Source organism: Pongo abelii, chromosome 3 (genome assembly GCF_028885655.2).
Source record: "Pongo abelii isolate AG06213 chromosome 3, NHGRI_mPonAbe1-v2.0_pri, whole genome shotgun sequence".
NCBI classification, from domain to species: Eukaryota; Metazoa; Chordata; class Mammalia; order Primates; family Hominidae; genus Pongo; species Pongo abelii.
The window spans coordinates 121016689-121033469 of NC_071988.2; the positions used below are offsets into that span (position 1 = coordinate 121016689).

The 16781-nt window shown below is 37.2% G+C and overlaps 1 protein-coding gene across 1 annotated transcript in view; it reads left to right on the forward strand.

Moving 5' to 3' along the window:
- The first annotated feature begins 1115 nt into the window (after positions 1–1115).
- The window catches only part of C3H4orf17 (chromosome 3 C4orf17 homolog), a 35391-nt gene continuing 19725 nt past the window's right edge, over positions 1116–16781 (forward strand). Inside the window, exons 1-4 of the mRNA XM_002814993.3 lie at positions 1116–1405; positions 3116–3335; positions 11988–12197; positions 14007–14071. Coding sequence (XP_002815039.3) covers positions 3209–3335; positions 11988–12197; positions 14007–14071 — 402 coding nt within the window. The 5' untranslated portion in view covers positions 1116–1405; positions 3116–3208. The remainder of the gene's footprint in view (positions 1406–3115; positions 3336–11987; positions 12198–14006; positions 14072–16781) is intronic.

Here is a 16781-nt window from a genome sequence, read left to right on the forward strand (position 1 = left end):
TAAATGGTCAATGCAACCTAGATTATTGTCTGAGACTCATGAGAAGGCTCTTACAAAGAGAGCAGATAGCTAGCATGTGCCCTTGTCAGCCCTTACCTCCCCAACCTTCCTCTTGTTTCCTGCTTGGAGTACAGATTTGATATGTGCAAATATAGCAGCCATCTTGGATGACTGGAACTTCAGGAACCATCTTGAACAAGGGATAATTTCAAAAATGGAAGCCTAATATTAAGAAAGATGGACCTAAAACATAGATGAAGCCGAGGTCCATAATGATGCTTCATAAAGTTTCCGTACCAACCCTAGACGGCTGAACTCTTTCATGTGAGGAAGTAATACATGTCTATCTTACTTAAAACACTATTTCTGCTCTCTGTTATTAGCTGTGTAAAAAAGTTTCTCAACTGATACAAAGTGAAAACTAAAAATCTCAGAATACAAAAAATTACCTTAGAAAGTCAATTAGATCTCCCATAAAATTCCCCATAAACTGCAGTAAAACAGGGAGGCATAAGGCATAAGAATGGGTTATAGGCAAAGGCAATTAAGCCTTTAATTCTTGGGCCAGTCAAGAAAATAGACAAATTAGGTTATATCCTTGCATTGTTTTAAGCTAGTATTTGCCTTTCAGAAATTGTCTGTATTGCTCTTAGAGATTGTAATTCAGAAATTCAAAATCCTATGTATTCTGAAAAGTCTTGTGAAGCACCGCATGTACGTGTGTGTGTTTCTCTATGACTTCTAATTAACATTTCAATATTTTTTCATGGCCGTTGAACAAGTCATCAGCACAGACATCCTGACTACCAGAGCAGTATATTCCATTCACAATTATTAGAAACTCCTTAAAAGCATGTATACCTTCTCCCCGTTGGTTTTGGATTAAGCTATGTTTGGTTATATCATAACTGTTCTTTAAGCAGAATTGTGGGAAAAACTGTAAATTTGATTTATATTGTTCTCTGTTTTATTTTTCTTCTTTTTCTTTCTCTTGCATTGGATTTAATTCTATTATATGTCCAAAATTGAGGAAAGCCATTTGTGGCCATATGGTTTTGTCAAGTGGGTAACTGGAGGTCTGAGAAGAATAGTGGGTGAGAGGTTCTAGAACTTAGATTTTTCTAAGGAATGTTACCACGTTGCTAAGCTATGTAACGTATCTTAACAACCAGGGAACCACACAGGCTCCTTGGAGTAAGAGCGTGAGAAACTGGATGAAGACAGCTGTATTCTTTTGGAAGCGTTCGAGATTGGTCTGTCTCTACCAACTAAAAACTTCTAGCTTAAGTGCAGAGATTTAAGGAGATCAACAAAAATTCAGTCTAGACATAGTATGAGGCTGGGAGGGTATCAACAGACTTGAGTTCTTGTCAGCAAGATCGCCTGCTTTTAATATTGTCCTCAGGTATAATTTTAAATTCATCATTAGAATAATGTTCTACAATTTTAGGTATGATTTAGTTAATAGTCCTAAAGTTTATTCTTTTTTCAAGAGTATGTAAAAGCCAAATAAGTCTGTTTTAAGAAAATGAAATACACATTGTTTTCTTGTTAACTTTTTTTTTTCAAAATTTAAAGTGTATCATTACCCTTTAATCTAAGAGAATTGATGTGGGACAGACACATATAGAATAACTGAATAATATCAGCTAACATTTGTCAATTTCATCAGGTTATAGATAAACAGACTGAAATCTAGACAATAAAACAATTAATCTGTGGTCACTTTGCTGGTTAATGGCAAATCTGGGACCATGAATCCTATCTTTAAATTTCTGGTTTAATGTCTTTTTCACTCTCCAAATTGTCTGTGTACTCTTTTCCCCTCAATACAAGTAAAAAGCAAATTTACTGGCTTAATTGTACAAAAGGTCCCACACCAAAAGAATAAGTCTAAAGTGTGATTTAAACAAAGAGGTTAGAACTAGCTCCTCACCGTGATATTCATAAACAGCAATATGAAAATATACTTTTTATTGCTAGATAGATATTTTCTGCATTTAATGTCTACATATATTTTACCCAACCTAGGATAATTTTAGTATTTATATATATCAAACTGAAGTTCCTGAAAACCAGATGTTCTGTGGCAACAAGTCTGGGAATTTATACACCATACAGTCTAAGTATATAGCATGAAACACTTAAACATAGATTGCTTTGGTCTAAAAAGATAGTCAACGATGTAAAAGCATCCATCCCAACAAAATCCTGAGATCAGTTTCTAGAATGTGAACATTTTTTGACACTGCAAATTATTCTAACCCAAAAAGTATCTGCCATGGTTATAAATAAAATGTGCATTTCCCAATTCTGCTATGATGAATAAGATTTCCATGTAAGATAGAAAAAATACAACAGGCACTAGAAAATCATCCTTCTTAGATTTCAAAAATATACTATTTTCAAGAAAGTTTAAATAATGACTTTCTATGTTCTTAATCCAGAAATGTTCTTTCTCACATGGTTGTGAATTCACCAAGATACATAACATTATCTTTAATCTCCCAGGTCTACGACACTGTAGGTGTCTAAAAATGTTAACTGTTACTCAATATTGCAAACAACAACATGGCAAAGGTTCTCTGCTTTATCATCTCCAGATACATCACTCTTTTGGATTTTTTTCGTTCTTTGGGTTTTACCATTCTCTCTGAAGATTATATACATTTTAAGATGCTGGGTTTTAAAAGTACAATATGAAGGGACTTAACTTAAAATTAAGTCAATGTGAAGTGCATTTGTGAGTATTGTATAAAAGTCATCATTTAAATTTACTATATCAAAATTGATAATCATGTAATACTTTTTTTGTTGGTAAGTCAACCAAGTGAGCTCAAATGAAATTAAAAACAATATACTTTATACTTTTTACAAATATAATATAAATATTTCAAAATAAAACACTTTGATTTTCCCCTAGGTAAATGTTTTATGATCCACCCATGCCTATACTTTTCAATGTTTACAAAAATTTGGTCTGAAAACAAAATAGCCTCACACTGCTGTAACAGGAGAAACAATTTAGTTCAAGCAAACAAGATGGAGAAATGTTTGATATATAAGAAAGTGACAAGAAACTCTTGTCAGAATGTTTGTCATTTTGTGATTTTAGGGTCTGAGCACATCTGGAAGTGAGGTCAATCAAGTTAGACTCCAAAAACTTTTGTGACAGCAGTGAAGAGGGGAAAATAAACACGCCACAAATATGAACCTCAACCCCCCGACATCTGCTCTTCAGATCGAGGGCAAAGGCAGCCATATTATGGCTAGAAATGTAAACTGCTTTCTAGTCAGGCACACCCCTCATCCCAGAAGAGTCTGCCACATCAAAGGTAAGGTGACTTAAGGTCCTAGTATGTGTCTCTATTCTCTACACTTGGACTATTTGATAATTCTGGAAGGTAAACACAACGCTGCTATTCAAAATATTTAACCACTGGAGAGGTATGGGCATTGACTAGATGCCAGCACTGGAGTGAGAGCAGAGGCCTGCAGTCCCTCTCTGTGTTGGACAGTAACCCTTAAATTGCTCGATTGTTAGGACAGGGGCCTGGAGAGGGGCCAAAGTGGCCAGGAAAATGGGGACCACTCAGGGAGCTCAGGGCAGCCTTGACCAATTGATATAAAAATATTTCAGTATTTTAACAATCCACACATCCATGCTAGCATCTACTTGCTAAATATCATCTCTAAGGAAGCATATGTTTTACTCTTGCTTCCTTCCCTTCTGTTTTGTCTTTTCTCCCTCCCTCCTTGCCTCCTGCCCTCATTCCCTCCCTTCCTTCCTCCCTTTCTTCTCTTTACTTCCTCTCTCTCTTCCTACCTTTTACTTTAACTTTATACAATAGAATTACTTAAAATTAGACATTAATAACAGCATTTCCCTTTTGAGGGAGGCAGTCCAATTGAGCTTGGATTGAAGAATTTTAAAAGTATACAGTTTTTAAACACATCTTGCATTCTGAGATGTTTTGAGAGGTACAAAGAGAGAAGGGTCCTGATGTTTTGAGAGGTACATTTCTCAAGGTTATGAAATATATGGAAAACAAGCAGAATTGTTTGGACTTCATAGGGTGAACCAGCCAATTCACCTAGGATGGGGTGACTGTGTGATACCACCCCCAACAAAGTAGCATATCAACACTGGCTATTGGGTGTAATCTAAATAGACCCTCACACCCATTCCTGAGATTCTTATCCCCAAGAGAAATGCTGCCATAGTGAGCTCCAGCAGATCGAAATGTGTCATATTCCTGAGGTCACAGAAAAAGTGATATTAAAAACCAGTGTCATTTGGCTTAGGCAAATAATTCATGACTAAGACCACAAAAGCAAATGCAACAAAAACAAAAATAAATAAATAAATGGAATCTAATTAAACTAAAAAGCTTCTCCACAGCAAAAGAAACAATCAGCAAACAGACAACCTGCAGAGTGGGAGAAAATATTTGCAAACTATGCATCCGACAAAGGACTAATATCCAGAATCGGTAAGGATCTCAAACAAATCAGCAAGAAAAAAACAAATAATCCCATCAAAAAGTGGGCAAGTAACATGAATACAAAATTCTCAAAAGAAGATCTACAAACAGCCAGCAAATGTGAAAATAATGCTCAATATCACTAAGTATCAGGGAAATGCAAATTAAAAAACAATGAGATATCACCTTACTCCTGTAAGAACGGCCATAATTAAGTCAAAAAACAATAGATGTTGGTGTGGATATGGTGAAAAGGGAACACTTTTACATTTATGGTGGAAGTGTAAACTAGTATACAACCACTGTGGAAAAACAGTACGTAGATTCCTTAAAGAATTAAAGGTAGAACTGCCATTCAATCCAGCAATCCCACTACTGGGTATCTTCTCAAAGGAAAATAAGTCATTATATGAAAAAGACACATGTGCATGCATATTTATACCAGAAGAGTTCACAATTACAAAGATATGGAACCAACCTAAGTGCTCATTAACCAAGTGGATTAAAACAATGTGGTATATATACACCATTGAACACTACTCAGCCATAAAAAGGAGTGAAATAATGTCTTTTGCAGCAACTTGGATGGAGCTGGAGGCCATTATTCTAAGTGAAGTAACTCAGGAATGGAAAAACAAAGATCATATGCTCTCACTTACAAGTGGGAGCTAAGCTAGAGGATGCAAAGGCATAAGAATGATATAATGGACTTAGGGACTCAGTGGGAAGGTTAAAAAGGGGGTGAGGATAAAGGACTACATACTGGGTTCAGCGTACACTGCTTGGGTGATGGGTGCACCAAAATTTCAGAAATCACCACTAAAGAACTTATCCAGTAATAAATCATTCTGTTATAAAGACACCTGAACCTGTATGTTCACTGCAGCACTATTCACAGCAGCAAAGACATGGAATCAACCTAAATGCCCATCAATGATAGGCTGGATAAAGAAAATGTGATACATATACACCATGGAATACTCTGCAGCCATAAAAAGAATGAGATCATGTCCTTTGTAGGGATATGGATGGAGCTGGAAGCCATTATCTTCAGCAAACTAATGCAGGAACAGGAAACCAAATATCACATGTTCTCCTTTGTAAGTGGGAGCTAAATGATGAGAACACAGGGACACATAGAGGGGAACAACACACACTGGGGCCATTCAGAGGGTGGAGATTGGGAGGAGGGAGAGTGTCAGGAAAAATAACTAGGCTTACCACCTGGATGATGAAATAATCTGTACAACAAGCCCCCATGACACAAGTGTACCTATCTATGTAACAAACCTGCAGTTGTACTCCTGAACTTAAAATAAAAGTTAAAAAAAGAACTTATCCATATAACCAAAAATCACCTGTGTCCCCAAAAACATTGAAATAAAAATAAAAATTAATTATTAAAAAAATTAAAAATAAAAAAACAATGTCATGATACAAATAAACCAAGCTTTATTGAAAAAAAGGGCAGATCCTGGAGATAGAGAAGAGAATTAGGAGGCTGTTGCACCTATGCAGATACACGAGGACAAACATCCCTGCTATGCTCTTGGCAGCAGGACCAAGCAATGGCAGAATATGAGGCTAGAGAGAGTTTGTAGGGAAGAAATGAAAAGGTCCTGGTAACTGATTAGTATAGAAGGTGAAGAGGAACAAATCACATATCCTTTGCACTTTTCTCCACCCGTAGTTATTATAACTAAAAAATGATGAAACAGGAAAGCTGAAAGGGAGAAGGTGAAGTCATTTCATTCAGCAGATATTTATTCAATTTCGAACATATAAGAAACTTTGTTCTAGATGTGGGAGACAGACCAAAGTTTCTGAGGGAGGAAAAAAATGTCCCTACCCTCATGGAGCTCACATTCTTGTCAGACAGTAAAATCAATTCAGTGGTATACATACTGCATGTGTAGTAACATCAGGCATCCAAATGGAAATGAGCTGCCCACAGTCCCAAACCTAGAATAGAAATCTATGTCTGAGTCTCAAATAGGAACTTAGGAGTAGAGATGCACATTGGGAATCATCAGCATAGAAATGATATTTAAAGGCATGAATATTGATCATCTGTTTACTCATTCAGCCATCTATATGTTTATTCATTCATTCAACAAACATTTATTTGGAATGAAAATACAGCCAAGAGCCTGCCCTCAGGAGCTGGACTATCTGGCTGGTCAAGCCACTCTGTAAAATGACATTAGTAACAACAATATCTACATCAGGGTTAAGTATACAAACAAGGAAGGCAAAGAGAACAGCGAAAGAATATTAGGAAACTTTGTAGAAGAAGCTCCATAGGCCTGTTATGGAGCATGTGGGGAGGAGGGAAGGGATAATGGGAAGTTGGGGTGGAGAAGTGGATAAGAGGCCAGATTTAGGCAGGCTCTGGATATCATGCTAGGGAATTTATATTTCTTCACAATCAAAATAAATGTCTACATTCATGGTTTTTACTTCCTCTCCTCGGAGCTACTCTTCAGCCCACCGAAGCCTGGCCTTTTCATCCACCATTCCGCATAGGCTGGGCTTGCTAAGGTTACCAATATCCTTCAGTTAGACGAATCCAATGCAAAGAGGATCTATTGGCTCAAGTAACTGGAAAGTCCATCAGGGAGGTGGGCTTTAGGTTTGATTTGATGGCTCGCTTAAACAACCTGCTTTTTAAAAGCTCTTCTCTCTGTCTTCCACAATTCCAGACTCAACCTAGAGCTGGCTTGCTCCTCTCCTAGTGGCAAGATAGCTACATCAGTTCTTAGTTTCACATCTGCATGCCGCTCTGACTTCTTTCCCAGCAGATTTCAGCAAAATTCTCTTTACATTTTCATTTCACTAGCACACACTAGGTCTCATGCTATCCTTGAATGAATCCTCATGGACAGGGAAGTGGCGTGCACAGATTAGTAGGCCATGGTTCAAATAACCAATCACTACAGCAAGGGGAATGAGTTCAATCTTCCCCAGAACATATGGCTGCAGGAGCTGCAGGGGCTGCAGAGTGGTAGATAAGGGGAGGATAATGAAGCAAAATAACCTGGGTACTGTTGTAAAGGAAAGATAGAAACAGGTCCTGGGCAGAACTGACAGATATCCACTACACTGCAATCCTCATCTTGACCCCTTAGCTGCATTTGGCACAGCTAACCACCCCTCCCTTCCTCTCTCTCTTTCTTTCTTCACCTTTAAAAAAATGTAGATTCTGTAACAATATATGCTTCAGTTGTTTTTCCTATACCTCTGTGCCTTCTCCTTCCTAGCTTAATTTTTGTTCTTCAGTAAATGCTGGAGTCCCTCACTGCTCAGTCCTTGGCTGTTTTCTCTTTTTAATCTGCACTGGGATGCTAGGCAAATACGTTCATTCACAAGTTTCAAATACCCTCTATAGACCAAATATTTTTCAAGTATGTATCTCAGACTCAGACACCTCTTCAAAAGTTTAGACCTGTATATTCAACTGTCTACTTGCAAGGCACGGAATGCCTCATGGGCACCTTGAACTGTGCTCTTCAAAACTGAACTCTTGATCTTCCTTCAAAAGCAAGGTCCCCCAACCAGTGTATCCTAACAAATAAATGGTGTTGTAAATTTGAAGTCTGTAAAATTGAAGTTCTTCTTTAACTCCTCTCCCTCATTCTCTGCCCCTCCCAATACTTCACTTGATCTTGTCATTTTCCTTCTAAATATTTTGTAAATTAAGCCACTTCTCTCCATGGCTACTGTCACAGCTCCATTCTAGGCCACTATTATCTCCTGCTTTGACTGCTACTTTGCAATTTGTAGCCCTCATAGCAGCTTTACTTCCACTCTTGCCCTCTCTCCAGTCTATGCTCCATAGAACAACCAGAAAGATCATATTAAAATATAAATTTGACTGTTTAGGCCAGGTTCAGTAGCTCACACCTGCAATCCCAACACTTTGGGAAGCCAAAGTGGGAGGATCGCTTGAGGTGGGGAGTTGGTGGTGCACCTGTAGTTCTAGCTACTCAGAAGCTGAGATAGGAGGATCACTTGAGCCCCGAGTTCAAGGCTGCTATGAGCCATGATTGTGCCACTGCACTCCAGCTTGGGTGACAAGCAAGACTCTGTCTCTTTAAAAAAAAAATATATATATAGAGAGAGAGAGAGACAGAGAGAGAGAGAGAGAGAGAGAGACTGTTTATCCTACACAAAATCCTTTGGAGGCTTCCCATGCATTTAGGATAAAGTGGTTAATTTTGACATAGGCTAAAATGTTCCCTATTATGTGGCCTCATCTCCTATCAACTCCCTCCCCCATTATGCATATGCCACAGTGGACTTGTCTAAGTTGCTTGAACATGTCACAAGCCCTTTCCCACCTCCGTCTGGATTTCCACACATACTCTTCCCTCTAATTATAAACCTCCCCTCATTATTTGTGGTTCCTCATTTTGGTTTAAATATCATTTCAGAGAGACTTTTCAGGCTTCACATCCTCAATCTAAATTAGATTTTCTTATGGTATTTTTTCATAGTACTGTATATTTTTCTTTAAAGTAATTGTCTTAGATAGACTCCGAGGTGGAGATTTGTGTGAAGGAGCTTTATTTGGAAGTGCTTTTGGGAACAACACTGATAAGAAAGCAGTAAGTGAAGGAAGAAGAACTGGGTAGAAGGGGAAGTGGAACTGCGGATACAATAGGGACCTCAGCCAGTTGCACAAGGAGCAGTGGAGCTGGGATATCCCTTCAGAGGTGTCTCAATTCCAGGTAAGGGGGCCAGGCCTTTGTAATTCCCACCAACCAGTCACTATATACAAGAGCTCTCACTGTGTACAAGAGCTCCCTTCAGCCGAGAGCAATTCCTGGAGAGGGACTCAGAATGAGCCATAAGTAACTGACATATGTGGAGCTGGGGAGCTGAGAGCCTAGGTGCTGAAGGCATGATCTAGGTAGGTGGTGGATGTACTACAGCAATTACCACACCTTATGATGTGGTAATAGTTATTTTCTTCATTATTTGAATAGTTTCAGAAATTCTCCACTAAGCTGTGAGCTCCATGAAGGTGTGTCTGTTTTGTTCATGATTTACCTCAACTTCCTAAGGAGTAGTGGCCACAAGTGAGGTGCTAGATAAATTATTGTGGGAGGAAAGGAGTTTAAATTGCATGCAGATAAAATTGTAGAGTTATTGACAGATTTTAAATAGGATTTACATTCTACATCAGCAGTCTCACAGTTCTGTGTCCCTGAGCAATTGATTTCTTTCAAAAAATCATTCTAGCTGCATTGTAGAAAGTGGAAGATGAGCAGGACCTCACTAGACATTGGGAGATCAGTTAGAAGACTGATTCAGTCATCAAAGTGGGAAGGAATGAGGGACAGGCCAGGGCAGAGAGAGGAGCAGAGAAGGTTGAACTTGGGGTAGAGTGAGGAAAGCCCAGCTAAGCAGCACAGAAAGAACCAGCAGAGGGAAACAAATTCAAGGAAAACGGCTAGGTGACGAGCAAAGTCATATTCCTAAAGGAGATTAGGAAAATGAAGCACTTGATATACCTCTTCTATATTTTATTTCACATTCTGCTTCAAATTTTCTTATCATATACTATAAAACTATTGGCAGGCAAGGGACTAATTTTTATGTCTTCAACTCTCTTCTAATGCCTGCCACAAAGCCATGCTCATAGTAATATATGTTCAATTGAAAGAAAATTTTCAATTCCAACATTATTTGTCTGCCTTAGAAATCTAGCAAATTTTAACACTAACTTCTTGGTGGGGGGGAATCTTTGATTAACATTTGGTCACATTTACAAACTTTGTTAATACCTTTGAAAGCTTTAAGTGGCACTTATTCATTAAATATACTTGATTTTTAAAAAGATTTTATGTACTTAACAAATTCTCACTAAGCTGTAAATAACTCCTGTAAGTTAAATAAATTATACTTGTGGATAGATTATTTAAGCCATTTCTTTACTGTTTACCAACTTAATAATATTTTCATAGTGTTCTACTTAAAATCAGAAATGTAAAATCATTTTAACATTTTAAACTGTAATTCCAAAGCTAATTTGTTAGATATTCTAATATTCCAAATTAGCTAATAAGCATTAGCTTAAATGTGTATTTAAGATGTAGATGGGGCCAGGCACGGTGGCTCAGGCCTGTAATCTCAGCACTTTGGGAGGCTGAAGTAGGCGGATTACAAGGTCAGGAGTTCGAGACCAGCCTGTCCAACATGGTGAAACCCCACCTCTACTAAAGATACAAAAAATTAGACGAGCGTGGTGGTGCACATCTGTAATCCCAGCTACTCAGGAGGCTGAGTCAGGATAATTGCTTGAACCTGGAAGGGGGAGGTGGCAGTGAGCGGAGATTGCGCCATTGCACTCCAGCCTGGGCGACAGGGAGAGACTCTGTCTTCAAAAAAAAAAAAAAAATTGTGGCCATTGCATATTGTGTATTTAAGATCTATATCTTAAATAATTTAATCTTACGTTCTAATGCAGCTCAGAAAAGCAATGTGCAAACAGATGTATTATGATATGTGATAAATGCTGTGGAAAAAATAAAAGCACATAAGGGGACAGAGAGTGATTGGGCACATTTCAGACAGAGTTGCCAGCAAAGATGATTTTGATGTTATGTGAGAAGACAATTAAGAATGAGGTGAACCAGTGGTACTGGAGAGAGATTTGGAAAAATGAGCAAGTGTAGAAAACATTATCCAGAAGCTTGCCTGGCAATTTCTGGGAAGACAACACAGCCATCTCTTACTACCTGTCATAACTCATTGATTAACAGAAAGCAATGCCCAGCACACCCCCATTTCCTAAGCTGTCCAATTCCACATGACTTAGCATTGATATTGTAAAGAGAACCTGTCTATAACTTATTATTTGAACCAAATCCTATATTTGAGCCAAAAGCGAATAGTTATTTTTAGGAGAGTGACTGAACCCAGAAATCTCATATGAGGAAGGAGTTCCTTTCATACCAATTTCTCCTTCCTCCTTCTGTCACAGTCCACCTTATCCTGTCTCCTATTTCCAGCTCCTACAGCTCTTTACCTTCTGCCAGGACAAAGGGGGAGCCAGTGTATCTCTTCTGGAAGACCTAGTTACATTGAGGCATTCTGGATGCTTTAAAAAATTTAAATCTGACATTCATGAAGAGAGGTAACACAAACCCTCTTAGTCATTATCAAGCTTTGGGAAGTGAGAGATTTGTCTGGGATAGAAGAAAGTCTACTCCACTTGAATCCCAGAACAAGATGGACGATGTGGTCTGGCTCTCAAGACTGACAAAATGGCAGGAGAGTTTAAGGAAACATGTAATTGGCTACACTGACTTTCAAAGAATGTCTACCTTGCACTGGTTCATAATACAAATTTTTTTTGGTTTATACAATTTGAAGTCCAACATTTTGCATAGATTTAATGATATTTGGTTGGGAAACTGTTGATAATTCAAAGAAAACCTTTCAAACATCTAATCTGGTTGTTTGATCTGTCTCTTTTTTTAATCTTTACTCACCTAGGCTTGAATAACATTCCAATCTGTACTGTGAATGATGATGAGAATGCTTTTGGAACATTGTGGGGAGTTGGCCAGTCTAACCACTTAGAGAAGAACAGGATACCATTTGCCAAGTGCAGTTACCCACCCAGCACTGCAGTCCAGGAGAGCCCTGTAAGAGGAGTGTCGCCAGCCCTAAACAGTGCCAAAGTGCCTCCACGGCCTCATTCTGGTGAGTTGAGTTACAACTGATGAAATGTTTCCTTACGCCTCCTGCAAACAAGGGTGTGGGGAGTCTGTATGATGCTAAAATAGCTGCAGTGGTTTTTACATCAAGTTTCCTCACTGTGAGGAACATACATTTTGTTACATAATTTTTTTTCACTCTTCTAATCTCATTTCAGTAGCACAGTGATGTCAAAAATGTTATTACCATTATTATTAATAGTGCCTAAGACATATTTGGTGTGGTCCTAGTCTTCAATCCCTACAAAACTAGCTAAAAGATGCCAGAAATGAATGTTGTTCCAACATTGATAGGGAAACTATGTCAGACGAAAATCGAGTCCAGGAAACGCAGTAAGAATGAAATTGCATGTTTACATTGTCCTCATGAGACTGTCGTCTCCTTAAGGTCAGGCCCTGTGTTATTGCTTTCTGTGTTTTTGCCATCCTTCCTTTCTCCCCAGGTCCCAGCACAGTGCCTGGTCCTTAGTAAACAATTGAATTAATTTTTACTGATTTGAAGGAAAAAGGCATTGATCAAAAGTAAAGTGTGGAAAAATCCAAAGAGCAAGGTAAAATAGAAGAAAGGAATTCTGCATGGTAGAAATTATATCCAGTTCTCTTTTTCTTGCCCCATACAATTTACATGCTATTACTAAAACTGTCAGGATACATGAAAATTATTATGGCATAATGTAGTAAAATATATCTCTAAAGATAGCAATAAGAGTGGTCAATTATAGAGTACTCACTATGTGGACATATACCATTCTAAAGTCTTCATACTTAATTCATTTCATCCTTTCAAGAATTTCTCTTCCCTCCCTTCCGCTACCAATGAAGAGTTGAAGCCCACTTATTTTCCCTTATTTCTTGTGTCCCTTTTTATACTGTAGAACCTAGAAACTTAAAAACTACATTTGCAAGAAAGAGGCCTTTGATGGGAATCAGGTGTCACCACCTAATAAGATTTCTATAGCAGATGTGGGAAAAGCTCATCTTTTTCTTTTATCTATAAATTAATGTAAAGGGAAATTAAGTAAAACTTTAAGTGGTTTTAGGGTAACTTAGGGGGATTTAGTTATATGACTGAGTATGAAATGGGTAGGGTTGAGAGGCTGATAAAAGAAGAAAGAAAATAAACAATGTAATTGTAATTCAGCACAAACCATCTTTCTGTCTAAAGGTCAAATAACAAAAAAATTCTCTTTAATTAGATAAAGTGACATTTATATGGACAGGAAACAGAGAAAAATATGTCTTACACTAAAATATATACTTTTTTTTTTTTTTTTGAGACAGAGTCTTGCTCTGTCGCCCAGCCTGGAGTGCAGTGGCACAATCTCCACTCACTGCAAGCTCCACCTCCCGGGTTCACGCCATTCTCCTGCCTCAGCCTCCCAAGTAGCTGGGACTACAGGCACCCGCCACCACACCCGGCTAATTTTTTTGTATTTTTTAGTGGAGACGGGATTTCACCGTGTTAGCCAGGATGGTCTCGATCTGACCTCATGATCCGCCTGCCTCGGCTTCCCTAAAATATATACTTTTTAAATCAGTTTAACCAGATCAAGAAAGCATTTGCCGTGTGTTTTTATATCATCATCTTGGGCATAGAACTAGTTTTTAAATGCAAATACTTTATGTTATTATAATGCCATTTACCTGCAAATTTCCTAATATTTATAAACAGATTCCTGAATTGACCTTAAAGTCAGAAATACTCTCATCTATTTCAGCAATTGACACATATATCATGTGATATAAATTCTTTTTCAGTTTAATCTAAATACATTTTTCCTCAATTTTATTTCAGAGCCCAGTAGAAAAATTAAAGAGTGCTTCAAAACTTCCAGTGAGAATCCCTTAGTAATTAAAAAGGTAAGGAACAGCTATTTACCACTATCTATTTAGTTTGACTTCTATGAGTCCCTCTCCTTTTCTTAACATACCTTTCCGAAAAGTCACCATGTTTCACAATATTTTTACAGCTTTAGTAAAGTCTAATTAACATAATATAAGATACACATATTCAAAATGCACAATTTAATGAGCTTTGACAAATACACACCTGGGAAACTACCACTGCAGTCAAGAGAATGCATGTCCTCATCACTCCCAAAAGTTTTCTCACGATTCTGGCCCTCCCACAGGCAAATCTTTGTCTGCTTTCTGTCACTAAACATTAGCATGGACTTTTTTGGATTTTATAAAAATAAAGTCATATGGTGAGTTCTCTTTCTAAAATCTGGTTTCTTTAACTCAGCATGATTATTTTAAGATTCATCCATGTTTTTATGTGCATCAATAGTTCATTCCTTTTTATTGCTGAGTAGTATTCAATTGTATGGTTATCCTACAGTGTGTTGATCTAGTTACCTGTTGAGGGACATTTAGGTCGTTCCCAATTTCTGGCAAAGCTAATATGAACATTTGTGTACAAGTCTTTGTTTGGATATATACTTTCTTTTCTCTTGGATAATTCCTATGAGTGAAATAACTGTGTCTTATAGTAGTTGTATGTTTAAGTTTCTAAGAAATAGCCAAATTGTTTTCCAAAATGATTGTCCCATTTTACATTCCCACCAGCAGTGTATGAATTTTTTTCCTCCATGTCTTCCCCAAGCTTAGAATGGTCAGTCTTTTTATTTTTAGCCAACCTAGTGGGTATGTAGTAGTATCTTATTGTGGTTTTAATTTGCATTTTCCTCATGACGTTGACATCTTTTCCAATTCTTACTTGCCATGTATATATCTTTTTATGGGAAATATATTGTTAGATCTTTTGTCCACTTCTTAAACTGGGTTGTTGGCGGGGCGCAGTGGCTCACACCTGTAATCCCAGCACTTTGGGAGGCCGAGGCAGGCAGATCATGAGGTCAGGAGATCGAGACCATCCTGGCCAACATGGTGTAACCCCGTCTCTACTAAAATACAAAAAAAATTAGTCGGGCGTGGTGGTATGCACCTGTAGTCCCAGCTATTGGGAGGCTGAGGCAGGGGAATTGCTTGAATTCGGGAGGTGGAGGAGGTTGCAGTGAGCCGAGATGGTGCCACTGCACTGCAGCCTGGTGACAGAGCAAGATTCCGTTTCAAAAATAATAAAAATTGGTTGTTGACTTTTTAATTATAATGTTGTAAAAGTTCTTCATATATTCTAGATTAAATCTTTTGTTACATGCATGTTTTTGCAAATATTTTCTTCCAGTCTGAGGATGTTCTTTTTTTGATAAGTGTCTTTAAAAAATTTATAATTTTTTCCATCATAGTTTCACATCTGCATGCTGTTTATCTCTGTATTGTGCTTTATTGCTATGGCTAGAACCTCTAGTACAATGTTGAATAGAAATGATGAGGGCAGACATCCTTGCCTTGTACCTGATCGTAGGAGGAAAGCATTCAGACTTTCACCATTAAATATTATGTTCATTTACTTTATTAGTGGATGACCTTTATATGGCTGAGAAAGTTCCCTTCCATTCCTCGTGTGCTAAGAGTTTTAACAGAAATGGGGAGAGATGTATTTTGCCAAATGCTGTTTCAGTATCTAGCTGAGATGATCAAATGATGTTTCTTTTTTAGTCTGTTAATATAGTAAATTACATTGGCTAAGTTTCAAATTTGAACCAACCTTGCATATCCAGTAAAAACCTCACTTGGTCATGATGTATTATCATTGTCATACACTAAAATTTCATTAAAAATTTTTAGCATTCTTGTGTCTATGAGGAATATTTGTTTGTAGTTTTCTTATAAAGTCTTTTTCTGGTTTTAATATCAGCATAATGCTGGCTTTAGAGAATAAGTTGGGAATTCCTGTTTAATAGTCTGGAAGATTTTATGTAGAATGGACATTAATTCTTCCTTAAAAGTTTAGTAGAAATCTTCAGTAAAATATTAGGCTAGATATCTCCTTTGAGTCAAGGTTTTTAACTACAAATTCAATTTCTTTTTTTTTTTTTTATAGATATAGGCTATTTGGGTTGTCTATTTCTTCTTTAGCCAGCATTGGTAGTTTGTATTTTGCAAAGAATATGTCCATTTCATCTAAGTTGTTGACTTACTGATATAAAGTTTTTAAAAATATTCCGTTTATTATTTTATAATGTTTAATGTTTGTTCTCTCATTCCTGATTTTGGCAATTTGTGTCTTGTTTTTTTCCTGATGTGTCTAGCTAGAGGTTTGTGAGTTTTATTGATCATTTTAAAGAATCAGTATTCCATTTCATTGAGTATCTCTATTGTTTTGCTTTTGTGTTTCCATTTCATTGACTTTGGCTCCTATCTTTATAGAAGGTAAAATCTTAGGTCATTGATTTGAGACTTTTTTTTTCTAATATAAGCATTTATTATTACATTTTTCCTATAAGCATTACTTTGGCTGCATCCCCCAATTTTACTGTGTTGAATTTTGATTTTCGTTATGTTCAAAATACTTCCTAATATCGTTTTTAATTTCTTCTTTCACCCATGGGTTACTTAAAATCATATTATTTACTTTCTAAATATTTGGGGGATTTTCCAGATATCTTTATGTTATTAATTCCCACTTAATCCCATTGTAGTCAGAGAACACACTTTGTATACTTTG